Below are 26,591 nucleotides of genomic sequence, written 5' to 3'. Positions count from 1 at the left end.
TGTGTTTGCACAAAAACCTTTCTGTTTAAAAGGTGAGAAGCCCAAGCAGGGATGAACCTGAGCTGTGGGCTTTGGATGGGTTGGAGTCAAGTCCGGAGCGTTTTCAGTGCTACACGCAGGGGGCCGAAGGCCTTGGAGCAGAAGTGGGCAGGCAGGCAGACAGGTCTCGAGACAGTGAGTGAGGAAATGCACCAAGGCTCTCACCAGAGCCAGGGCCCATGCCCGCACTGGGCACGCAGGTTTGGGGGCCTGAGGCTGGACTAGCTCAATGGTCTCCTAGCTGCACTCACCCAAGGTAATGGAAGAGTCTTGCTGGGGTCTTGGGTAGATGCGAGCAGGTGTTGTGAAGGAGAGGTAAGCCTAAGTTTTGACATGCTTTATTGGAGGATGATGGCTCATCCTGCAGGGGTGAGGGTGGGACAGGGAGGACCCCCGGGATGAGGGCATGCTGACAAGCACTCAGGATGGAGTAAGGGTTGGGGAGAAACAGGCCAGGAGGAGGCAGGGGTGCCTGCGGCACATAATAAATGTATTTGCTAATTTCAAAAGGTCAGAAGTTAATGGTGCTTTGGTTTGTGTTTTTAGGCAGTGTTGTAGAATCCCCCACAATCCCTCCTGGTGGACCCTCAATCTAGCCCTGAGCCAAGCTCAGAACAAGAGGGAGGTGAGTGTCCAGCCTGGAGCATAAGGAAATGAGAGAAAAGACAGCTTCTCGAGTGCTCTTTGTTTCTCCACAATCCTTAAAAACACTGCGGCAAGCTGTGGAGACCGTGTTGAGTAGAGAGACTGGGTAATAAGCCAGAAACTGAAAAAACTTGGAAGAAAAGTTAGTCAATGAATTCCCTCACTCAAATAAAACACACGACCACTTTTTAAATGTCCTGAAGCGTCACTGGGACAGATAAACAAGGTGGTTGTTTCAATGCAGAAGATGGGAACATTTATAAATGGAAAAGTCTTGGTTTTCTCCATTTGAAGGGAGGATTACTAGAGTATAAACGGGTAAAAACGTGTAAGTAACTTACTTATTACTAAGTATCTGGTGTTTTCTGTCATAATTGAGCCATAAAAATACCACCCTTCTTTCCTCCCAACTCCCAGCAGAATGAAGCCAAAGCTATAGTACCAATTTCTTCACGATTTTCCAAAAGTAGGTAGCACTCCAGACCTGCACCCCAGAACTGGGCCAAAGCCCAAAGGGGCTCTACAGTGGCTATTCCAAGCAGCTTGGCAACAAGGCTGCCCCCATCAAGGGTTGGAGGCTGAGACCCAGGCCTGAACTCCCACCACGAGGCCTATGGGCAGAGACTGCCCCCCGGCCTCAGATGCGAATGCAAGCGTTCCTGCTCACCCCGTGAGAGCACCTGACTCTTCAAGGTCAGGCAGGGAGCAGTGGGTGGCCTGGGCCAGGCAGTGGACGCGGAGGGAATGGCCTGAACTCTTTCCAGCCCAGCACTCGATCCAGGCTTCTGGCCCTTGACCAGCAGAAGGCGCTGGTGGCGCCTCCATTCGGCCTCAAGCATGTGAAGTTGAAATCTGGGAGGAGGAACAGTGGGGGGGTACCAGGAAACCACAGCCACAGGATAGAGAGGCCAGGAGAAGCCTCAGACTCTACCCTCATCCCGAGAAGCTCCCAACTCTCAGGGAAGAGAAGGAAGACTACAGACTCCTAGACTTGAACCTGAAGAAACAGGAACAACACAAACCTTAGCCAATGGAGAGGAACAGAGAGGATGTCCTCCTATGGCAAAGCAACAAGCGAACCTCTGGTCAGGCTCAGACTCAGTCCCGTGGCTGGGGAGGTAAGAGCTGGGGAAGGGGACCTGGGCTGACCGTCACAGGGCAAAAGGTGAAGGGAGACACTGCTGCATACATACATTTCAGAAAGAGACACCATGTAACCACAAGAACATTCTTTAAAAAAAAAGGAAAAAAGAAAACTGAGCAAATATATACAAAATACTGTCAATCTCTCCTGGGCCAACAGAGCAGCCGCCGCAATGCTTCTCCTGCTTCCTGAGCTTTCCTCCCGCCGTCTGGAGTGTGCTTCTGGCACAGTCCAGCGTGCTGGTCTCTGGAGAATTTGTGCCACTACTCCATGTGGCACCTGTTCCAGTCCCTGCAGCTGGACAGCACCCTGGGCCTCCAAACTGCCTTTCCCTGAAGATTCCCTGCACTGGCAGGGAGCCGGAAGTAGAGCATCTTCCTGTCTCATCTTTCCCCGACCCCCAGAATAACACTTCCTCCCTGACCGTCCCTCAGGGCGGGTCCCATCAGACTTTGTGGGCCAAGAGGGTGGTCAGCTTGATCTTGCCATCCATGGAGGCAGTGAGACAGGTCCCGCAGTCCATGGCCGTGCTCCAGTCCACAGTGACCACAGGCGCTCGGTGGCCACCTAGGCTCAGGCAGTTCTCCAGAACCTTCTCATCCCCACCCAGCTGCAAGGGGATAGGAGAGAGGAGGAGGTGTGAGCAGACACCTTTCACAAACACATTTCACTTTACCCACCAAACCCCGAGCCTGGGGGCTGCCACCCCAACGTGAGAATGTGCCAGGGCACTCGGGCCCACCTTTCCAGAAAATCTGTTTAATTGTTTGGAGCAGGAAATGCCCACCCCCAACTACGGGGGGGGGGAAGGGGGCATAAGATTACTCCAATCTTAAGTGGAAAACAAGTCCCTGATAGGCTCTAAAAGGCCGAGAGCTGAATTTATGGGGCAGCAGAAATATGCGCTTAGACTCGAACACAAACCTCGCCACTTATCTACTTGATAACACTAGTAAAATAGAACACATTTATAATTCCAAACAACTATACAAAAAAAAAGGTACATGAACCAGAGAAGCTCTGACATGAGAATTAAAACAAACCGATAAACGAAGAGACAAAACAAAGTGGACAACTTATATCATGATTTGACAAATCGCACCCTAGGATTTGTCTCAGTCGTGGGTTGTAATGTCCTTGACCCTCGGAACTGCCAATAAAATAATAAATCTCTACATGATTAGAGCAACTAAAACAGCCCACGTGAGCGCTTACCTGTTTGGGGCATGTTCCCCCAAACCAACACACTGCCCACCCTTTTCCCTATTTCTTAATGTCTTCTATGATAGGTATTATTGCTAAGGAACATGGACAGAAAAGGGGCCGAATCTTGTCAAATGCGCAACTGGACGAGCAGAGAGGACAGGTGGACAGGTGTCACACCCTGCCCCCACCCCTGCCCGCTCTCCCCAGGGGGAGAATCAGCCCCCGCGACACAGGGGCCCCGGGCACTGCCCACCTGGGTCAAGGGCTCTTCCACGGCCAGTGCGGGCAGGGATGGCGACAGCCACTCAGCCTCGCCCAGGACTCCCGGGAGGAGGCTCCCGGCCCACCAGGACACCCCCAGCTACCTTGTAGATGACGCCCCCTGTGGCAGAACACGTCAGCATGTAATTTCCCTCTGAGTCAAAAGCGAAGAGCCGGCCCCGGGGAACTTGAACCTGCTTGTAGCCGCTGTAACCGGACAGCACGAAGGGGCCTGTGGCGTCCGCAGGGAGGCCGAACTCGGACACCTTCAGGCCGCTCTTGTGGATGTTCCACTGGATGAACTGCAACCACAAAGAACAACCAAAGCGCTCTCTCAGCGGGGGCCGGCCTGAGTGGAGCGGGGACAGTCCCCAGCGCAGAAGTGATGGGTCCACAGGACACCAGGAAAGGAAGTGGGATGACCACCCAGTCTCATCTCTTCCCAACAAAACTGAAGCATTTTTCAGGCCAGAAATTCCAGAAAAATAGTCAGCAGCCTCACATCAGAGTATGCACTTTCTCTCTGGCCTGACCCTGGGAGAGAAGGGTGGGCAACGGCCTGTGCATGGAGTCCTATCTCTGAGGCAGGGGAGTGCTTCAAGCGAGTGCTGCTGTTATTATTAGGGTTAGGACGACGACTACTACTACTACTACTACTACTACTACTACTATTACTACTACTACTACTATTACTACTACTACTAGTAGTACTACTACTATTAGGGTTAGAATCCAACTAGATTTTCCTGACATAGGAACAAAGTAGAAAGGACAAATTCCAAATATATTTCGTTTCTCAGCAGTGCAATCAACCGGAACATGAGCAGTCGGTTATAAACTTAGCTTCATGCACTGTAGAGTGTGTCATCCTTTAGATTACCCCAAAGACGGGCCTCTTGGGGGTGACTACCTGTTAATTGAGAATCCTACCCAAATAAGTAGGAAGCCAAGCTTTAATTTAAAAGTCCCGTCTCATACTTTTCAAATGAAGAATTTATTTTGTAATTACTGTTTTCAAATGGATAATACAAATAAACAGCATGAAACCCAAAAAGTATACATGAAAAGCAAGTCTTTCTCCCACCTCTGCATAGCCCCACCCTCACCCCCAGCCTCAGCTCCCTTTCCAAACATCCTTCCAGAAGGACTCTACAAGGGGCACTTATTTTTACTTTTTTTCCCCACCTTCCTCTTTACATTTCTTGACTCTGCTCAAGCCTTTAAACACCACCTCTGGGAAGCTGTCCCCAGACCCCTGGCAAACTCCACACATCCACGCTGTGACCACCCAATGACCAAGCTCAACAAGGGACATCCCAGCCCCAAACCCAGATCCCACTGCTCCGTGCACACTGGGATGAGTCATTTTTGCTAAAACAAGGAGAGAGAAGAATATTTTTTTCATAAGAATAGTCCGCTCCCAGTGAACTCATTTAAATCTCACAAAGATCCTATGAGATCGATTTCTATTATTTTCCCTATTTTACCGATGACAACACTGAGGCAGGGAGAGGCCCAAAGTCACAGAGCTAATAAACGGCATGGCCAGGATTTAAACCCGGCCCATGATGCTGTGCTCTCTAGACTCTCAGAGCCGGAGGCAGGGGCGCACCTGCCCTAAGCCCCGCTGCGCCTACCTTCCCGTCCTCGCCGATGCTGTACACGGCGTTCTCATCGTAGCTGAACTCCACGGAGCAGACCTCCCCGCAGTGGGCCTTCCAGCTCATGGCGCACTCGTGCTGCTGCATGTCTGGGGCAAGGAGACACCACTAAGATTCCCGCCGGGCCCGGGGAGGCATCAGCCAGGGCGGGAAGCACCGCCTGCCCTCCGCCCAGCGGGTGGGAGCTGCTCCCACGGCGGACGGCCCACGGGGCTGGCCCCTGCTGAAGCAGGGTCACTGGGCACCTCCGTTTGCTAATTCTCCACTCCACTGTTTCTAGTCTTCTTCTTAACTTACCTTAAATAGAAGCGTATCTTATTGGGGCTACAGAGAGGTTCAGGAATCCCTAGGTAGAGCAGAGGCTGGAGGCATCTGGGGAGTCCTACCTAAGAGGCCTCTGTAACGTCCCACTAGGGGGGTCTGATGAACATGCAGTCCCTAGTCCCACCTCCAGCCCTGACTCCAGTTCTCCTGGGACATGCCTGGCATGGGCATCTTTAAACAGCACGCCAGATGATTCTGAGGTACGTTGTTCCAACACTTTGCCGTGAAGAGTGAACAAGACGCACCAAGGGGACGGGACGGCATCATTCTCGCATGTCCTCTCGGCTCTCTTGGGCCATGAGGACGCAGATGGAACAGCTCAAGACTGACCGAAGGACCGCGAAGCCCACCCTCCCTCTCACGCCCGCTGATGCGGATCAGCCACAGCGTGATTACAAGGGTCTGAAGACAGCAGACTCTGACCATGGTTAAGTTCTATTGAGAGCACCCTGAACCGAGGCTTTGCCTCCGGTCCAGCTGGCTAAACCAGCTCTTCCCTGGGACAGCCAAAGAGGGCCCAGGAGCGCCATGAGCACACCTGCTTACCGAACAGCCGGATGACACCGTCGGCCGCCCCTGTGACCAGGAGGTTCCCATTGTGATTGAAAGCTGTGCAGTTGATAGCAATGGGTTCTGGATCCAGGGAGAACTGGAGCTAGGGACAAAAACAGACAAAAACTAAATGTAAGAGAATAACAAACCAAAATTCAAGACAAATTCCATCTGAGAGGGGAAGGAGTCTGAGATTAGGGAGGCTTCTAGCAATGTGCCACCTTTAAACCGTGGTGGCATATATGTGCCATTTTATGGCTTTTCTTCCCCTTATACCACATCCCCATGATTTTAATATTCTTTTGTATGTACTCAATATTTATTTAAAAATTATAAATAACAGGGAAACGTAAAATTACAAACCACAAATAAGTGACTTAGAGAGAAATAACCAGATTAAGGAGCTAATTAAACTGGGCTGTGTGAGGGAAAACATCTAACAGATGCTGGAGGGCAGACGTCTGCCAGATAGCGTGCGGTAAGAACCTACAGAGGGAACAGCAGGCAGGAAGGGCCTGTGGCTCAGGATGAGGAAGACAGGAAGTACCAGGGGTCTGGAGCAGTGTGGAAGGGCAGAGCGCACAGGGTCATGAGGGAATGTGGATGGGACACCTGGAAAAGCAGGAAGGAATGTGACATGCTACGGTGGGTGTCTGCCCATCCCCCCCGGCGGTGGTGGGGAGGCCGGGTGGAGGCCGCAGCAGGAGGGTCCCGCAGCTGCCCAGCTCTGCCCAGCTGAGGGGCACTAGAGGGCGGGCCTCAGTGTGTCCCTGGAAATGCAGAGAAGTGGTCAGGCTGCAAACACATTCTGGAAGTAGAACTGATCATGTCTGCTCATGAATTGACTGTATAGCGTGAGGAAGAAGCATGGGCCCAGAAAAGCACCCAGTTTCTAAGTGAGACACATTTGTCAAGATGAGAACTAGAGAGGAGGATCAGACATAGCAGGGCATAGCATGGTGGTCAAGAATTCAGGTGTGGCCCCGATAGGCTTGAGATGCCTGTGAGACTTCCAAATGGGAATGAACACCATTTATACAGGCGGATGCAATTAAGGTACAAACTGAGCACCTGGGACACAGCCCACCTATAAGGTAGGGACCTTTCAAATGTCCAGTAACATCGGGAAAATATCTCAACATAAAGGCCGCAGCACTCTTGAGCACCAAAACTAGTTTTAATAAGAAACATCGCTGTCCTTTACACAGGTGAGTTTAAACATCATTTACCCTCTCCGGGGCTGAGGGTCACAGCTGCACCTATTACCGTTCTGGGTGGAGACAGGCCCTCAGTTCCTGATTCCTCATGGAATCATCAGCTTTCACAGGGCTGTCACTGAAGAGTATGTATGTGTCCTCACGACCTCTAGCTGTTGCCCTAACTTTTATACAATTCTAAGTTAACAGGGAGTCAGAAGGAGACTTGAGCTGTTTCCTAATAAACCCTTGAATGCATAACACTAAGTGAAAGAAGCCAATCTGAAAAGGCTATAGGATTTCAACTTTATGACACCCTGGAAAACTATGGAGATAATATACAGACACATAATTGCCAGGGGTTGCGGGGTGAGCAGGTGAAGCACAGACGATTTTTACGCAGTGAAAATACCCTGTGTGATTCCATAATGGCGGATACATGTCATTATTTATTTGTCCAAACCCACAGAATGTACAACACTAAGACTGAACCCTAATGTAAACTATGGACTTTGGGTGATTATGACATGTCACTGTAGGTGCTTCAGTCATAACAAATGGGCCACTCTGGGGGGGAATGCTGATAATACAAGAGGGTGTGCCTATGTTAGAGCAGGGTGGAGGGGTATGTGGGTACGTGGGAAATCCCTGTACCTTCCTCTCAATTTTGCTATGAACCTAAAACTGCTCCCAAAAAGATCTTTAAATATTAAAAAAAAATTAAATTAAAAAAATATTTAAATAAGCCATAAGGGCCCCCTAGTAGGCTGTGTGACTTCTAAACTTGGGGCACACTTCTGAATGACTTACGTAGCTAGCAATCTACCCAATGAAGTAGTACTACTTTTCAATACTGAAACTTTGAAATTTCCTCACAAATAAAAATCAGGAGACCCAAGTGAACAGAGGGAAGAGACTCAGAACCAGAGGGGAGCGTAGGCCGTGTGCCCTCCCGGGAGTGTGACCAGCCCCAGGAGACCCACGGGGCAGGGCCCGAACCTGCTGCTTCATGGTTTTCGTGTCCCACAGCAGCAGCCTGCCAGGAACTTGATTCGTGCCCTTGCTGCCGATGTCCGGTGCCAAGAAGTCCACCTGGGAGGGGAGGCTCGGAGCTGCAGCCGAACAGACGAAAGAGGCCCCGTTGGGGCTGCACGCGAGAGACAGGATTCTGCAACACACGTGGGGCTGGGTCAGCGCCCCGCCACAGAGGGAGGGGAGCCTCGCTGGGAGGCGGGGTCCTGCTACAGGAGACGGGGCACAGGGCTCAGCGAGGGACCAGGCTCCGCAGAGCACGGCGAGGGGGCGGCCCGCAGCTCACCTGGGCATGTCGTCGTTGATGTTGATTTCGCAGAGGTTCTTCTTGGCTTCCGTGTCATAAAGGCGCACTGTCCCCACACCGCTGCCCAGTAAGAGCTGGAATGAGAAGAGGCAGGTGAGAAGAACAGCACGAGTCAGGATGGGCAGGGAGGACCAGTGTGGGGGCTGGGCCCAGTCCTGTGAGGCACGGGTCTGGGCGGGCTGCAGGGGTGAGTCCCCCTCTACTTATCCAGGTGGTTCAGGTAAAATCTGTCTAAAATGGACCTCATCTAGCAATCAGATAAAGACATCAGAGCTGACCTTGAAAAGAAGTAAAAACACAAAAGCAATCTGTGGCTGGGAAAGAGGCATCACCTCAGATATACCTGGAAATGTTCTGGCTGATTAAATGAGACCTTCTGTTCTTTCCTCCTTCTCTTTAAGTTTTAAATCCCAGCTATTTCAACCCTTGCTTCTTGCTCCTGATCTACCCGCCATCACCTCCTTGGGTCCCGGTCCTGGCCCGAGCTGGTCATGGGGTCTGGGCGACTGTCACATTTATGTGTTCTGGGGACAGCTCTGGCTCCGGGCCTGTAAAGGCCTCCAGAAAAAAACAGACGAAACTATCCTTGCCTTCAAGAACTTGCGATTTATTTGGTGAAAAGCTTCAAAGATAATAACAAATACGACCAGAAGGAAGCACCGGAAGCAGGTCTGAGAGCATCCCCCGGGAATACTACCTGTATTACTACCTCGGCATTCACTTGGCAATTTAACTCCGGCCCAGGGTACACCCCGAGACCCTAGTCCCATAAGGATAGTGTCTGCAGTTGTCAAAATTATCAAAAAACAAGGCTTGCCCCTGGGCTACCTGCTATGATCCCCTTGAAATGGAATACGATGAAAAAAAAAACTACAAATCAAGTTTGCCTCCTGAACTACAAAGCCTCGATCAAATGCTAAAGTCCAGAAGGAAAAAGAACACTGATTATTCCCGGAGGCAATCAGACCCGTGTGAACCACAAACCGGCACCAGCCCCCACCAGCCTCAGCTGCTCCCCTTGGGCTTAATACAGGGAGGGGTCCTAGCGGCAAGAGGGAGCAGCGGAGAATATTCGTGGAGGGGTGCTAAAAATGTGGACAGATGACAGGAGCTGACGGAGGAGAGCAGGAAGTCAACCAGGCTCTCCACACCGGCAGAAGGCAAAGCGAGCCAGACCACTACAGACAGGAAGGAGCCCTCCGCCGCCTGACTGGACAGTGTTCTCCAGGGCCCACTGCAGTCTCATTTCAACCTTTGTTAATCCAGCGACCTCCCTGCTGCCCCCAAATAGGAGCGTTCAGGGACAGTCCTGGATGTGTGGTCCCTGAATCCCCAGTGAGAGGGAGAGGGTCTGGCTTGGCTGCCCCGTCCCAGCCTGTGGTGCCTGACCACTGGTGGAGGGCCCTGGGAAATTCTTCCTAGCCCACAGAGCGGGCAACGAGGCAAGATGTCACTCACCAGCCTGTCCCTCTTGGTGGCCCACTCCAAAGAGAGCAGCGGCGACTTGGAAATGGAGGACGCTTTGGTCTGCATGATGGGGTTGAAGGACCACACTTTGATGACCCCGTCTACGTCCAGGCTGGCGACCCTCCTCCCTGAGCAGTCCACTCTAACATGAAAGAAAGAGGAAGCTGTTAGCATCTCGCCTCAGTCTTCAGCTAATTCAGATGGCTGCTTTCCTGACTTTCCGACCATTTTAAAAAAATAATCCCGAAATGCCTACACTCTAATGATGGGTGTGGACTATGCCTAGAAATTTTCATTTATCCATTTGTCCAAGAACTACTTAGGAAGCACCTATTACGTGCTGAGTGAGCCCTGCGGCAAACACTAGGCAGAGCAGTAGGCAAGAGGTGCTCAGCCCTGATCTTGGACACTCGGCCCCGGCCTCAGACACTCGGCCTTGACCTCGGACACTCACAGTCTGCAGACTGAGAGCCTCCTGCCCCTCCGCTCCGGAGCCCATCGGGCCCAACTGGCCCCTGAACACCGCTCCATGAGGGTTTCTTCATGAAAGGCCATGTTTTTAGCATGAGTAAGTAAAAATCTGTAAGTCGTAAATATTGACCCAAAAGTACCAACATAAAGCAAATTAAAATTGAGTGAGTTTTAGGGAGTTCAAATAAAAGGTAACTGTTACTAAAACTCAGAGTCCCACGGTTAGAAGGACAGAGAGGCTAACGGGGCCAACAGCAGCTCCGAGCAGCACTCGTCCCCACTCCCCGATGGCAGCCCACTTCTGACTCTTGAGGTGACCACAGACCCCTGGGGACCAGCCCACTTCCCGCACATCCGGCCTGGCGCACCTTCACACTCAGCCTGAAAACCCAGGCTTCCTGGGGAGACGGCCGCCACTGGTCAGCACCTTCCCTGGATGGGCCTCGCCCCCAACCCGAACCCACCTGCAGTGCATGATGGACGAGTGGTGCTCCCCGTACTCCTCCTGCCCCAGCACAAGGAACGGCTGCTCGGGCCGGACCCCTCCACCCTCAGGGCCTGCGGCAGCCCGCGTCAGCGCCTCCAGCGCCTCCACGTGGAGCTCTGGGCAGGACTCCACCTCCGGGCCACTAGCTTCGGCCTTCTTCTCTGCGCACTGGGCCAAAGGAAGTGGGGACAAATTAGCTGTGACAGGTCTGCACTGGGCCCAGCCACTCACCACATCCGGGGACACACTGCAGAACACCGAGGTGTGGCCGAAGCACACCGAGGGAGATCTAGAAGGAGCGCTGGACTGCGAGAGCGACACCCCGCTCACCCTGGAGAGGGGGAACCTGCTCCACTGACAGCCCCTTCCTGGAGACCTTGCCCCTCTCACAGGCCTGGCCCAGGGACTAGTGGGCCATGGGTACCCCCTCCCTATCACAGCTGACGGGATTAAGGACACGCACTGCCTTGATAGGCCAGGCCTAGGATAACAAAACTCAGCTAGTGTGCCAGGCACTGTGTGAATATGACTGAATCTCTCAATCCTCCCCAAACTCATCTGAGATCCTATTATTAACCCTGTTTTATAGCTGTGGAAACTAAGACTGAAAGTAGAAATTAAATAATTTGCCCAAGGTCAAGAGCTGGTAAGGGCGGCACTTGGGTGTGAAGTGAGGTCAGTCGGAGGTGAGCCTGGCCCCTCACTAGTACGCCAGCACGCCCACCAGCACCCCCTCCAAGGAAGTGGGGACCGAGAGACTGAGGCGACTAGCCAGGCGTGGAGACCCAAGGACAGCAGCAGAGCCAGAGCAAGGCCAGGAGCTGGAGTGTACCACCCAATACACCCTGCCACGCCCGCGGTCCACAGCTGCCCCGTCTCCGCACTAAGTGTTGGCCGCCACACTTACCCCGCTCACCCAGACATCAGTTAGGCCAGGGGGCATCAGCCAGGGTGTGCTGCCACCCCTGCGGCTCCTGAGGCTCCCTAAGCACTACTCAGGGTCACAGGAGGAGCAGTTCTACAGTAAAATCATAACAACAACAACAACAACAACAACAGAGGAAGCGAGACCTCTGCACTCAGAGAGGCGCCTGATGGCAGTGGCCGAGCTCAGGTTTGTCTTGAATCCTACGAGACTGGATTCTAGTATCATCGAATGGGCACTAGGACATGGCTGGGAATCAGCAGCAATGCCTTTAAAATAGGCGAGCAGCTCCAATTAGGAGATAAATGGTCAAGAAGTAACAGGCAAGAAACGCAGACAGTAAATCCCTTGGGTTTTTGCCTTCCGTCCGGTGTCTGTGACGGAAGTGGAGGCAGCTTATACTACCAGGACAAGCAGACCGTGACTCATGCCCAGCAGTGGGGGATGGGAGGAGGGGTCCCAGGGCTAAGTGTGGCAAGGGCCTGGGTCACAGCATGACGCTGGGGACACGTGGCCCTTGGGGCAGCAACTCCAGGAGGTGGGCCTCGGGTGCAGGAGAAAAGGACCCTGTGATCAAGCAAGCCTGGGAGACTCTGGGTTACACCAAGGGAAACAGGTCTTCGTCCCAACGAGTCTGACGGACCGTGACATGCTTATATTAATATACAGAGTTAACCTAAGGGAGGACGCATTATGCAAGGGTTCCCAAATCAATTTGATCACAGAACTCATCTTGTGGGGACATTTCCAGTCGGCATTCAATGACCTCTATTTACAAAAATGCTATCAGGAAGACGGACCACCGAAGAGCCAGGCAGAATATGAACAAAACGCCCAAAGTGCAAGCGATTACACTCAGGCAAAACCATGCTCTAGAGAAGCAGAAATCAAGGGAGGCAAGGGTGGGCCCTGCACCATCCCACCACCGTCCAGGGCCCCCCACAGCAGCCATGCGCATGTCCCCACACGCATGCGTGGGAGGCGGAGGACAGCCATACCTGCAGAGTCAGAGATAACAGCTCCTTCCTTTCCTTGCCGTGATCCTGCAGGCGCCGCTGCCGGTGCTGCGACCAGCTGGCCTCCCCGGTAGCCAGCCCGCTGAAGAGGCTCTTCCCATCTTTGGGCCCGCACGCCGGGTCCTTCGCCTTAAGGGTCTGGAGAACGAGACATCAGGCGGTGAAAAGTCTCTTCCTCTCTGTGCCCAAGCCATGACACCTGGGCCAGGACGGGGAGAGAAGTCAGGGAGTGTCTTCTCTGCCCAGCTCCTGGGTAAGATTCCCCCTGGCCCTGCTGAGCAGGTAGTTAGAAGGTTCCGGTATCTCGGCTGGTGGGCAAAGCCAAGAGTGAAACGCAAGCAGCCTGGACCTCCTTCTCTCCTTTGTCAACTCCCCACTGTCATAAGTATGGGTCGCCAGCACTCCTCAGCCTGCCATATCTACCCCCTGGAGGTAGACACACGTAATCTCCTTGATCTAATCAGAACAATTCACTTCAGCAGAGCGGGCAGAGATCAGTGCTTACAAAGCAAGGACTACAAAGCAGACCAGGCCTCACACTAGGTGTTCTAAACATTTATAAGTAAAAATGTTTGGGCAATACAAAGGAAAAAAAAACATACCTCTCTAGAGGGAAAAAGAAACACAATACCCTCTCTTGTTTGGGGCCAAGTGTATGACTAATCCAGCTAATGTTAACAAAGATTGAGGTATTGGAAATGATTAGTAGGCAACCAGAAATCCTTAAGAGAAACTGTTGGAAACTCAAGGACCTCTGAGCGAGATGAACTGCACAGGACAGAAACTGGTGTCTTCTGGCTCCTTTTCATAATTAGGGTGATAAAGCCAACCGAGTTGCACAGCAAATGAATTCAATCACCCCCACTCCACCTGCACGGGGAGAAGACCCATAATCTAGAGCCTTTTAAAGAGGAGCTGCCGCCTCATCTCCTTTCCAGTTTAGCTGGCTGGGATCTCTTTTTCCAACCTTATTCCCACAAATTGTGATGGTCAAAACCGCCCACCTCCTTTTTACACTCTCAGCAAAGGGATATGGATGCAAACAGCCACTCAGGTTTGAGACCAACCTCCTCGCCAACCATTTATACACAAGACCTAAGTCAAAAGAAGAAATTCCCCCAAAGTCACTCTCTAGTTCCTCTACTTCTTATTCTTATGTTAACATAAAACAACTTAAGATGATCAATATAGATAAGCCCCTGGGAACCCTGGAGCCATGTCCAGTTAAAAAAGGAAATTTTTAAGGACTGGAGCCCAACTGTGGCTGACCTACAGGGTATTTGTTATTTTTGTTTTTCTGTCTGAAGCAACCTCCAGTGATATCTTCTTATGCTTGTAACAGATGTTTCTTCTAGAGAAAGTACTTGATTCTCCGAATTCTAGCTTAGTTTGGGGGAAGCAGGGTTCTTAGTCAAGATAAAAGAAATAATCTAAGAAGAAAATCAACAATAACAAAAATAGCACCAATATATATTATTCATTGTATGTTTACCACATGCAAGGTACCATGCGAAGAAGTTTACATTCCCTTATTCCATTATTTTAACATGAGGAACTGAGGCTGAGAGGGGTTACTTGCTCTACATAAGCACAACTTCAAAGAGCTGAAATTCACACCCAGATGTGACAGCAACCCCCATGCTCTGAGAAACCTGAAGAAGACAGTACCACGAAGGGAGCATATGGAAGAAAGTGACACTGGATAGAAAAGATAAGAAATTGCATAATCCTGAAGCTAAATAACATAACCAAGATAAGGCCCTTCTCTCGTGCTCTATCATTCTTGAGAAGTACCCTGTGGCCCATGGAACACTGAATAGGTTCCACAGTTTCAGAAACTGGAAAAAAGCCTTCTACTACCTCCCCAGAAGCAAAAGGTGGTCAAGACGACTGATAACCGAGAGGCTCTGAGGTACTCACGGCATTGCTCACATGGTCTCCATTACTCCCCAGGACATGATCTAAGATGCCAACCCTCATTACACAAATCCTCTGACTCCTTCCCATATCTACTGATCCAGAGGCCAAACTGCTCAAACTGAAGAATTTCACAGGGGTAACTACACTTATATCTGACAAAATAAACTTTAAGCCAAAGACTGTAATAAGAGACAAAGAAGGTCATTATATAATGATAAAGGGGTGAATTCATCAAGAAGATATAATGATCATAAATATATACACGCCCAACATCAGAGCACCTACATAGAGAGCAACTGTTAACAGATCAAAAGGGAGAAATAGGCAGCAATAATATAGTAGGGAACTTTGATACCTCACTTTCAACAAGGGCTACGTCATCCAGACAGAAAAGCGACAAGGAAACATTGGATATAAACCACATGTTAGACCAGATGGGCTTAAGAGACATTTAAAAACATTCCATCCAAAAGTGGCAGAATACGCATTCTTCTCAAGCACACATGGAACATTCTCCAGGATAGGTCATATGTTAGGCCACAAAACAAGTCATAATGAATTAAGAAGACTGAAATCATATCAAGCATCACAATAGAAATCAATTGCAAGAAGAAAACTAAAAAATTCCCAAATATTTGGAGATTAAACAATATGCTACTGACCAATGAAGAAATCAAAAGAGAAATCAAAAAACATCTTGACAAATGAAAATGGAAATACAACATACCAAAATGCAGGGGATGCAGCAAAAGCAGTTCTAAGAGGGAAGTTCATAGCGATAAACACCTATATTAAGAAAAAAGAAAGATCTCAAATCAACAATCTGACTTTACACCTCAAGTGACTAGAAAAAGAATAAATTAAGCTCAAAGTTATTTACAAAGAAAGGAAAAAAGTGAAATAGACGAAAAAGACAATAGAAAAGATCAATGAAACTAAGAGCTAGGGTGTTTTTTTTTTGAAAAGATAAACAAAGAGACAAACTTTAGCTAGACTAACCAAGAAAAAAAGAGACTTCAAATAAATAAAATTAGAAATGAAGAATTCCAAAAGCTGTAACATTTTGACAGAAGAGACCAAAGAACTGTCAGCAGAGGCCATGTTTTCTGAATCCAAAGGTGGCTGTGGAAATTCCACAGTTAGCTACATAAACAGTGCTGAGCGGAAGATCGGTGTCCTGGGTCGACAGTTGTTTTCTAGAATAGTGGGCTCCTGTCAAGTGAGGGGGTCGCAAAAAGCCTGGAACCTGCGGATATGACAGATTTAACAACCTGACCAAGAGATCTTTAAACTGAATATTTGAGAAGAAAAGGGAAAGCACCCATATAAAATAGCATCCATGCCCAGCAGAAGTACTCAGACCACAGGGGCCCTCCCTTGGAACCAGCGGTGGGAAAGGCAACAGGGGAGACAGACAGCCTCTTCGTCCTGACTTATCACCCACACCTGATAAGTGCTGTCTTTTCCTCTTTCAACACTCGGCGTTAAGAGTGCTCAAGTCAACGGCCCACACGGACGGTACAGAGAGGCTTATGATGGACTTCGAATTCCTCTCGCTGGTACAAAATCCACTTGCAACACTTACCCAGCAAGGACAGAAAACACAACATGAAGAAGTATAAGGCTGTGCTTCTCTCACAAGTCAAGATGGCGAGGAATTTGTCCAAGATATTATCCGGCTGGGGGTTGGACAGTATTCAAAAACAAAAGTTCAAACAGGCATTAAAAGGCACTGCAATAAATTAACAACTGCCTTTCTAATGACAGGCAGTTTATGTCAAAAAAAGCCATGGACCTAAGTGTGACCTATCAGATACTGCTTAAAGAGAGCTTTTCCTTAAACTGTACGTTATTTACTAAACAAGAGTGAACGACAACAAAAAAGAATGTGCTAAAAGCTGATGAATACAGCTGTCCACAAAACACTTTAATAAGCTAAACTTGTGTCTAGCTACGAATGTATATAACTTAAATAAACATTCACTGTGACATACCCAGTAATTGGAAATCTTATTCTAAGAGCAAACTTCATAACAATCTTCACTACTAAATTCGTGTAACATTGCAATGGTCCAAATTATATTTAGTCATATTCTATCATAATCTACCTGTCTCCTACAGGTCGGGAGAGGTATTTTAACCGATATTTTTATCTCACTCTGGAGATGGCTATAAATTAATTTTCAGTGCCCTGAATAGAACTTGCCAGGCAGTCATCCAAATGGGGCAGGAAACAAGTTCCAGTCATTTGGCATCCCCTGAAGCAAAATAAAGCCACCCAGAAGACAAGCCCTCACAACACAGAAATTACAGAAGGAAGGACAAACAAGAGGGCTCCCTTTTCTCCATCCAGCTAAGATCCATGGAAACAGCCCCAAGGGCAGCTGCTCTTACCACTGATGTCTAGGTAGCTAGGAAGTAATTTGATACTATAAGAGGTACAGATACAGAAGTCTGTGGATCCTTTGTTTTCTTTACATTGCAGCCAATAAGAGACTATCGCTATAACAACATTGTGGTCCCATTATTTACTGAGTGGGTGTGGAAGGGGTGGAATTATGGCTGGAGGGAAGGAGGTAGTAAAACCCCGGGCTAGGTGAGCTTGCTGATGAGGTGCCCTTTTGGCACCAGGGACTGGTGCTCCTATGAGAATCTAATGCCTGATGATCTGAGTTGGAGCTGAGGTGGTGATGCTGGTGCTGGGGAGCGGCTGCAGATACAGATGAAGCTTCATTCGCCCGCCGCTCACTTCCTGCTGTGTGGCCCAGTTCCTAACAGGCCATGGACCAGTACCAGTCCGCGGCCCAGGGGTTGAGGACTCCTGCTGTAAGAGATCCCAAAACCATAGGAATCGTGGTTTTATAGCGACTTCCTTTTTTTTTTTTTTTTTTAATTTTGCCTCTAGATTCAGACTGAAAGCACAGAATATATCACCATCTATTTTGCCATCTATAATGCTACGATCGTTTCAGTAATAATGACAATAGCTACGGTGATCACTCACAAGTGGTAAAAATGCTGAAGTGATGGAATTTGTAGAGAGAGGGATGAATAAACAGGGAGTGCTTAGTGTGGAAAAGATAGGAAAGGTTGTCCTAAAAGAAGCTTTACTCTAGTAGCTCCAGAAGGCAAAGCTATCAGTGAGTAAAACTTATAGAGAGGCTTCTAACAGCTTACTAAGAGGCAAAGGTTCCCACACTGACAAGCAGTGAGCTCCTCATCACAAGAGGCAATCGATCAAAGAATACGCTCCTCTACTTTAACAGGAGGGTGAGCCTGATGAACTTTAAACTTCCTTCCAGCTCTAGAATTCTATGATTTTTCTTGTACTTCAAATATACTAGTTATTTTTTTAGAATTGAAACATCAATGCTAAATCTAATCAATAAATCGATAAAAAACAAGTGACCCAACTATGGGGTTTTTCAGACTGTAGACATCTCCATTCAGGAAACAGAAAGAGGGCTACCCTTGCTCTGTTAACATCCCATGCAGTGACTCATGCTTTGTCTGAATATATTTTAGAGGCAAGGTAAAGAATGTTTGCTCCAAATTACACACTCACCCTCATCTCTTGAAAGTGAACTTCATAAAAACTTCCCTATCCTGTTTCACCCTCACCATGTGACACTTAGTGCTGGAACACATAAAGAACAAGGCCACAGGCCTTACCCCCAAAAACCCGTCTCTGTTTTCTTTCATTTTAAGTCAGTACAATTGAATTGCATAATTTCATGCACATTTCAAGGGACCTAATGTTCCCTTACATCATCTATTACACTTATAAAATATTGCACGGTAAAAGAGATCTCCAGAGCCAACAGGAAAACTTACTCAGCCACATTCGCAGAACTGGAATTCTAATTTTAATATTTGGATTTCAGAAAAACAATCGTAGGAGTAACTATAATCGATTTTTGATTCATGGATGCTAAGGTTATACTCATTTTGCATGACTGGCACGTTAGGTCTCAGAACTGACTCGGATGCCTATGGAGGCTGGTACCTGCATGAACACAACAACTAATACTAAAATGCATTCGATACTCATAATCTGCCAAGAACTGCATATACCAAGGACTCTTAGATCAGCTCAATTAATTCTCTCCCTAGGAAATAAATACTATTATTATCATCGCATGCAAAATGGGTCAGTTTAAGCAATCTCAGCAAGGGTGGTAAACCAGGAGCCGGAGCGGACAGCAGAGCTGCCTGACTCCGAAGCGCCTGATCTTTTTTATCTGATGTCCTACTCAGTGCCTGCGCTTCAACAATAACAGTGAACCCAAGTGCTAAGTTAAAGCCCCCATGTCCCAATGGCAGCCTGGGACAGACCCCTGCCTCCCTGATGCAGTGAGCAGCCCCAAACCACTGCATCACGTGCCACTATTCTGAAGCCCAGAATGGCGGGAGAAGAGGGCCGGGACTTTCTTTATCTGCCTATGATGGCTTACTTTATCTGTAACCAATCCATACATATTTAGAGAGAAAGGGTCCCTACCCAAGCAATAAAGCGTAACACTGGGTCTGTTAACTTCTCCTCTGGCAGGCATTTCTGACACCAATGAATTCCTTCCATCTCTGCGAGGAAAACTACTCAGTGGGATGCTCAGCTGTTTTGGACATAAGCTGGCGTAAAAGAAATTCTGCAAGCTTCTATAAAAGTGAAAAAGTAGTGAAAATTCTTTGCAAAATCAATGAATGCCAACTTGTAAAAGAAATACACTGCTTCAGAAGTAACTCCAATTTACTCTTCTGATCTACCTACACACTATATCACCAAAAATTCAAAATTCCAATTGCTGGAATTCATGCTGAGTCACCAAATCAGTCATAAGCCCTCCAGAAAGTAGAGGAAATCTCGGAGCAAAGGAGTGGGACCCTTCAAAGCATACTTTCTATCACTGCCTTCCACCCCTGCTCCTGCTGAATGTCGCGGGCTTTTGGGAGGTGACACAGGGGTGCGAGCGGTGGTCAGAGTGGCAGTGTGCTGGGGGAGGAGAGAAGTCCCTTTGGGTGAGTCCTGGCTCTGAGATCTGGCAATACCTCGGTCGGCATGCGCGCGTCTGCCTCCCATCTCATTCTGCCTGTGCAGTTCCAGCCGGAGAGGAGGAGACAGGGCGGGCAGGGAACGCATTAAGTGGATTTTCCTCCTGTTCCCTCAGTTCCTCCACTACAGTCTTATCTATATTCTCATCCTGCAGAGCCATCACTTGTCTGTGAGGGGAAAGGCAGGGAAGGAGGCGGAAAGGGAATGAGATGTGAATTTCGCATTCACCAGCACTCCAATGAAATCGGTCCCAAGGGAGGGTGAACACGTCTCCACTGCACTAGCAGGTCTGGAAGGACGGTCAGGTGTCAGAGGCAAGAGTCGGAAAGGCGGGACTTGCGCTTACCTGACTGCTAACGGACTCTTTCTTGGCCGTGCTCTGAGCCAGAGGGGGACCCTGGGCAGGGGACAGCCTTGATGGACTCTTCTTACTCTGAGGCAGCAGTGAGGACAGGAAGCCCACACGAGGTGACTGGGAGAGGGAAGTGCTCCTCTGGCTGCACACCATGACTCTGAACAAGCAGACACAACACAAGGTCACGGGCCGGGGGCGGGGTCTGGGAGAAGCGGGAGCACAGACCTGCTGGGCTGCGGACAGCGCCGGTGACCAGGGTCTCAGCCAGGCGGCATCATCCCCAGTTCCATCCGTGTACCAAGGGGGGCCAGCCCTGCCTGGCACGACGGCGAGGTCTGCGGCTCCCCTGTGAGGGCCCCGCTAAAGCTCAGAGCGGGGCTGTCCAACAGCCATGGTGGCTGAGCCCCCGAAATGGGTTGGTCCAAATCACAGCGTGCAGGAATACACCCTGGGATTCAGGAGTCAGCAGGAACAGGTGTTAAATATCTCAAAATACTCTTTTACATCCATCGCATGTTTGAAATGAAAATCTGGATTTGTTGGGCTAAATAAAATATACCATTAAAATCGACTTCGCTTCTTTCTTTTTACTTAACGTTGGCTACTAAAATTTTTTAATGACATTTTGGCTTGCGTTTTATTTCCACTGGACGGCTCCAGCTCAGACACTTGAACAGTTTCACCCGGTACAGTATTTGGCCGTGCGTGGGTTTGGAATCTGACTGTCCGCATTTGCATCCTTACTCACCGCCCACTCATTCACGGGAACCTCTCTGTGCCTCCCTTTCCGCCACTGCTATTGCTGTTATTTTTATCAACTGGGACTTCTGTCTAGCTGGCTATTTTTTTTAAGGTCGCTCATACCTCTCTCTCAACCTGCCTACCTCTCCAGCCCTCACACGGAAGCATGCTTCTGCTGTGAAACCCGTCCCACCTATGGATGCCAATGTTTTCAACTGTCAGGTGCTGCTTTCGATGCACAAAAACTTCCTGAGGCTTTAGGACAGCAGCTGTGTTTATTTATCCAGGCTGGGCGCATCGCATCGGCCTGGCAGAGCTATGCAACTGCCCCTCCTTCTGGGCAGGCTCAGAGGCTGGGAGGTGGGGAACAACTGCCCAAGGACCTCAAAGGCCAGGGGACCTTACTCAGAAAGTTAGGAAGCAAGAACAGGGAGTGCCAGGAGGCTCTCTGGCAATTCCGCAGCTCCAGGAGCAGGGGCGCCATGGCGAGGTGCTCCGAGGTGAGAGCACAGGGGACAGAGGGGAGGCGAGGTGCACTCACAGTTCTGAGTCCCCCAGGCGGTCCATGTTGGAGACATAAGGAGGCAACTTGTGTTGGACCAAGGCCTCTTCCTCCTCTGGCTGCTGCTCCTCTTTCTTTAGTCGGTGGATTTCGGCTTGCAATGCAAAAAGCTACGTAGAGAAGGGGCTGAGTTAATCAATGATCTCACCTCATCTACCCTCACTGGCGAAGATCAGACACATCGCACCCAACACCCGACCTCACTGGCTCAAAAAGCCACTGGCCCTCAGCGCAGGGTGTCTCTCACTCTGCTCACTGCAGACTAGAAAAATGGGCAAGTGGAAGTTGTGACTGGACTACAATGAGGTGAGAAACTAAAAACCACTAGATGTACAAAAACCAGGTTTTTTTCTTTTTATCATTTGACTTGCTTCCCTTTTATCATCTGACTTGCTTCCTCTTGAATTCACTGAGAAATACAGCTCCACCCAATCCTGCTCTGCTCTTGGGAATCTACAAAATCAGACTTTGGAACTCTCATGGAAATACGCACCCAAAACCCAAGAATCTTAAACCCTCAAACCTAAACAGTTTATAATCTTCCCTTTCCTGAAACTCTTCCTTTTGCTGAAGCTATCTTAATTTCAAGGACAGATAAATGCTCCACAGGCAAAATGTACAGGCACATGTGAGTCCCTAGGCTCTATCATTTTGCCACACAGAGCTGAGTAGAACAATTAAATTATATCAGGGTTGTAAACAATATAGATGTGGATATATGTGGACAATAACTAGAGGCACAAAACAGACGGAGGAAAACAGGTTAGCCGTCAGGTAGCATGGATGCACACAGTCTTTTTTCCCTCTGAAAAGTTCATTACTTTTGAACTTCATTTCTAGCTTTCAGAGACCGGTACAACCCCCAAGTCCCCAACACTGACTTTCTGGTGACTCACCTTCATCTGAGATCAGTGCTTTCCTACATTTAATCAGCCCTGCAGTGCCACTACCTATTTTCACGCACGAAAAGCAGAAGTACTTCCCCAGGAGCAAGCGAGTTCAGAACCAACCTTCTGGCGCAGAACTTCATTTTCTTCTTGAACCTGGTTAGTCCTCTGGCATTCCGCATCAAAGTTCAGGATCACGGGGACTGGTGCACAAAGTTAAAGAATAAGCCTGCGAAACGAGTCCTTCCCAAGCTCCTGACACAGTAGCATCACCCTTGAATGTGAGATGTGGGGAACGGAGTACAGATTCGGGGCTGTGAGCTCTTCACAGCTTCATGAAAGTCTCTCGTTTGAGGCCAAGCCTGGCCTGACTTTGTTCAGACTCACAGACACTTTGTTCAGACTCACAGACACATGACAATCTGCCTGGCTAGCTCGCAGAGAGGTCATAAATCCAAACCTGAGTGTTTTCTCCCAATACCAGCAGTAAAGAGCTGTATCCGGTGGGATACACGGCCAGTCTAAGCTTTAGTGACATTCGGCTAAGAGCGAGCCCAGCGGCCAGCTGCTCTACCAGCTGGGCAGAAGCATCGGTCACTCAGCTTTCCCTTCCCCAGACTGAACCTCCCTCTGGCAAAGGTTTAGACTGAGAAAGCTTTCTGCAGACTGCACGGCCACACGTCACCCCATGCACATCCACGTTGTGGGTCAGGGTGTCAGTCTTTCTCAACCACTTCAAACAGCTTCAGTTGGGAGGAGCACAAAGCAGGCAGGGCTTCAGCAGTGGGAAAGTGAACTGCGGCTCAAATGTGCGTGACCCAGTTTGCAGGACACTGTCTTGCACTGAAGAGACCAGGAGTGACATTTTCGATGTCCCTAGAGGGCCCGTGTGGTCGTATCATGCCCTCCTCTGCTCTGAGCCCCCTGCTGGATCCGTCTGAAAGCCCTCAAGATGAAGGGCGGCAGCCCCACAAGATAAAAGGCAAAGCTGGCAAGAGTGGAATTCACACCCAGCCACTACACAAAGGAAAGGGCACCCTTCCTCCCTCCAACAGATGTGACAGATGTTCCTCCCAGAGGCCAAAACGGCCGCCTGGCCTGTGGGTGAGCCTCCACAGTGCCCCATTTATCAGTGACTCACCAGGCAGCCCCATTCAAACCAGACTCCCTGCACCTCCCCTAGAATTCCAGCCTAGAGAGCACGAACAACAACGGATGATGTCTCCGGCCTTGGGATCTCAGGCTTTCCGTGACAAAATGGTCAGTGTGGTAGGCTGTAAATTATTTACACTCTTTCTCTTTTAAATAACCACACATACATTCTTACAGCTGCTGTTTTCTGGCAAGCTGAGGAACACTGAGGTCACTGCTAGAGAGAGTGACCCAAATACTAACACAGGGAGGAAGTTCCTGCCCAAGAAGCGTTCTCACCTGCTACAAAATACCAGCAAAGGCAAGTGATATCCTGGGGGACACAGAGGAAGTGCTTTCAAAGATGGCTGCTTTCACTAAGAAGCAACTGCCTACCAAGCCCTGTTATCTACTGAGAGGACCTCAGCCCTATCTGAGGGCTCCTCTCAGAGCCTAGCACCAGCACCCCACTGCTACTACGATCCCCACACCCATGCATGTCAGCTATTACTTCAGCAACAGAGCATCAGAACTACGATTTATGGTTCCCTGGCCTGCTGACAAAAATAACCACAATCTGTCCAGCCCCCTTCACATGATACATGACAATGAGCTTTGGGCATTTTGTAGAAAAAATGATTGCATCAAGAGCAGTGGCCACTGATCACGCTGTTTGGATGCCTCGGACTGGGCCCACAGCCCCAGGCAGCTGAAAGGATATGCATGCACTGAAAGAGGACACTCAGGAAGTTGTGCAGGGACACAATGAAGGTGTCGGCCCACTGTCGAGAAAAGTAGGTAGCAAAGGTGGGGTTGGTGTCTGGGGATGGCAGGAAGGGCAGGATAAACCAATCCTTCCACTCGGCCTGGTTCTGGAGCTCCGTGGCTTGCTTTGCAAAGAACTCCTGAGCCTTGTCATTTCTGTTTGTCTGCCAAGACACAGAGGAGGTAGCAAAGACGGGAGAGACACAGAAGTCCAGAGGTAAGATTCTTCATCACTGCACAACAGAGAGAGCCTTTGGATATCAATCAGCCTGAGAGGTAAGTGGCCAAACATGATCTACAAACTCCATAAAATAAAGGAAATCATCAGTCTTTTCTCAAGTTCCTTGTGATTTTCAAGAAGCTGGATTAAACTGAAGTCCTGGTGAAAAATGCAATTCTAAAAATTAATTTCTAGTTGATTGTCAAATAATCTAAGTGACTTATTTCCCCAGGTCAACTATAATATTTATTATTCAAACTTTAATCCAGCTACTTATGTTCTTTAAAACACCACTCAGGTTTGTGTGCTTAAAACAAGAGGGGAAACAGGAATGAGGAAGAAAAGTCAGATGACCTGCAGATGAGAAAGGGAAAAAAAAAGTAGGAAAACAGTAAAAAATAATTTGCACTGTTGACTGTTCCACCCTTTCCAAGAGTAACATAGAAAGAAAAGAAAATCTATTTCTGAATCAAGGAAACCCTGAACGAACAAGCACCTGGATTGTGTAGACGAGATAAAAGCGGAACAGGCTGGTTTTCAGCTTGTTGATGGTGGGTCTATACATATCCTCCAAGCGGCTGAAGAGCCGGCGCTCCAGGTAGTTCCAGTAATCCCGCAGGGCAGCCAAGTCATATACCTGCATTAACTGCTGCAGCTGGTCCACAATCTTGTCCACCTGGTGAGGGGAAGAAGCGATGGAAGAGGTGGTGAAGGACAGAAGGGAATTCTCCGTTCACGCCACGGTTAATGCAGCTTTTTCCTCTTACTGGGGCTTCTGGGTGTTAAAATTTTTTTTTTGTAAGTTAGCAATCTATAAGACTTTCAAAATATATTAATGTAATAGCTTTTAAGTTATTTTCTCATGTTAGATATGCTGATCCTCTAGCAAGCGTGGAAATTTCAGGTGTAAAAATGCTGACTCAGGAAGCAGGAGATCTGGATCCAGTCTTGGATCTGCCTCTGACTTCCTCAATCAACTTGGCAATGGGAGACCAGACTTCAACTGTCTGGTCTCAGTTGCCTAAGATTTCAAAAAATAAAAAAAAAGAGAAAGCAAGGACAATCTCCTCTCAGCCCCACCATCCCAGGATTTCAAGGCTCATGGTGAGGTGCACTGACTCCTTCAAGTCACTCAAGCACCACCAAAGCCCTTAAAGCTGCTCAGAGTGTCAGCCAAAGAAGTCACCTCCTCGTGAGGAGCAATCACACCAGACTACACAATTTTCAAAAGGTTTGGGATACCGATACCAATCCTACACTCCCATTTTACAGATCAGGACACTGAGGTCTAGAGGGCTGAAACGCTTTGCTTTTGCAACCAAGTAGTTACTAACTTCGGTAAGACAGTAACCTGAGTCTCCTAGCTCCCCTCCAGCACTCTTGCTGCTAGCTCACTGCTTCTCTCAAGTCACCTGCCAGCCCCAAGTGAAGTCAGCAAACATACCCACAAATCGCACCTGTAGAAATTCCAGCAACTTCTCAACGAAAAATCATGTCTTAGCAGGGTAAGTAAAATGTATTAAAATATGCAATGAGGTCTTCCTCGACTGCTGAACCAACTTGCCAACGAATCACTGATAAGGCCATTTTAAATAAACACTGCAGATACTTGAACCCAGCTAACATTTTGGGCTACGGACCCCTTTGCTCTCAAATGCCACAGAAAGCTAACTACTGAATATTTCTATTGCCAAAACTCAACCATCTACCCTGCCTTAGCTCCTAAAACCTCACTGCCATCCTGGCCAACGACTGGCCAGCACCTGCTGGAAGGCTGGGGTGGAGGACGGAGCCCTGGACCAGGAGTTAGGACACCTGGGCTCCAGCCTCTGGGATGCTCCTGAAGCGCTGGGCAACTTCAGGCAAAGCATGTCCCCTCTCAGGGCCTCGGTTCCTCATCTGTCAAGAGAGGGCCGGACGCGCTGAAGTAGAATGTCCCCCACCCCCCCAGCTCAGTGACAGCGCCGCTCCCGCCCTGGAGGGCAGTGCCGGGGAAGAGCCCGCTTCGGGCTCCCTTGGGGCCGCCTCTGCCCGCGCCGCGCCCGCTAGCCTCTCACCCGGAACCCTTTCTCCTTGTCCGCCTTGATCTCGGCGTCCAGCTGCCGCAGTGTATACGTGAAGCCGCGGAAGAGCAAGTACTCGCGGACCAGCTCGTCAGTGCGCTCCACCGCCTCCGCCATCGCTGCGCCAGCGCCGTGAGGGTCCGCGGCGGGCGAGGGACGGAGGG

At 49.3% G+C, this 26,591-nt stretch overlaps 1 protein-coding gene across 2 annotated transcripts; it reads right to left on the bottom strand.

Annotated features, from left to right (window-relative positions):
- Positions 1–361: 361 nt before the first annotated feature.
- Positions 362–26,591, bottom strand: WDR91 (WD repeat domain 91). Of its 2 annotated transcripts, none has more exons than XM_039860610.1 (15): positions 26,422–26,591; positions 24,861–25,040; positions 24,101–24,308; positions 22,372–22,454; positions 21,341–21,471; positions 20,050–20,215; positions 12,716–12,871; positions 10,770–10,960; positions 9,826–9,976; positions 8,347–8,441; positions 8,028–8,196; positions 5,827–5,935; positions 4,933–5,045; positions 3,400–3,597; positions 362–2,438 (listed from the first exon to the last, which is right to left on the bottom strand). In XM_039860610.1, exons 1-15 carry the CDS (start codon positions 26,542–26,544, stop codon positions 2,274–2,276), a joined length of 2,238 nt encoding a protein of 745 aa, XP_039716544.1. In that variant the 5' UTR covers positions 26,545–26,591; the 3' UTR covers positions 362–2,273. The 2 variants fall into 2 exon arrangements, with proteins under 2 accessions (XP_039716544.1, XP_039716545.1); XM_039860611.1 differs by having other exon boundaries at positions 25,002–25,040.

Source organism: Pteropus medius, unplaced genomic scaffold, assembly GCF_902729225.1.
Source record: "Pteropus medius unplaced genomic scaffold, Ma_sr-lr_union100, whole genome shotgun sequence".
NCBI lineage: Eukaryota > Metazoa > Chordata > Mammalia > Chiroptera > Pteropodidae > Pteropus > Pteropus medius.
This window is presented reverse-complemented; position numbering and strand designations above follow the sequence as displayed.

Excerpts from the sequence above, each read along its gene's own strand:
- WDR91 (XM_039860610.1), bottom strand. The coding sequence starts at position 26,544 with ATGGCGGAGGCGGTGGAGCGCACTGACGAGCTGGTCCGCGAGTACTTG. Across the intron at positions 9,977-10,769 it reads TCGTCCATCATGCACTGCAG|AGTGGACTGCTCAGGGAGGA; the intron begins GTGGGTTCGGGT and ends CTTTCATGTTAG. Across the intron at positions 8,442-9,825 it reads CCACCAAGAGGGACAGGCTG|CTCTTACTGGGCAGCGGTGT; the intron begins GTGAGTGACATC and ends TTCTCATTCCAG.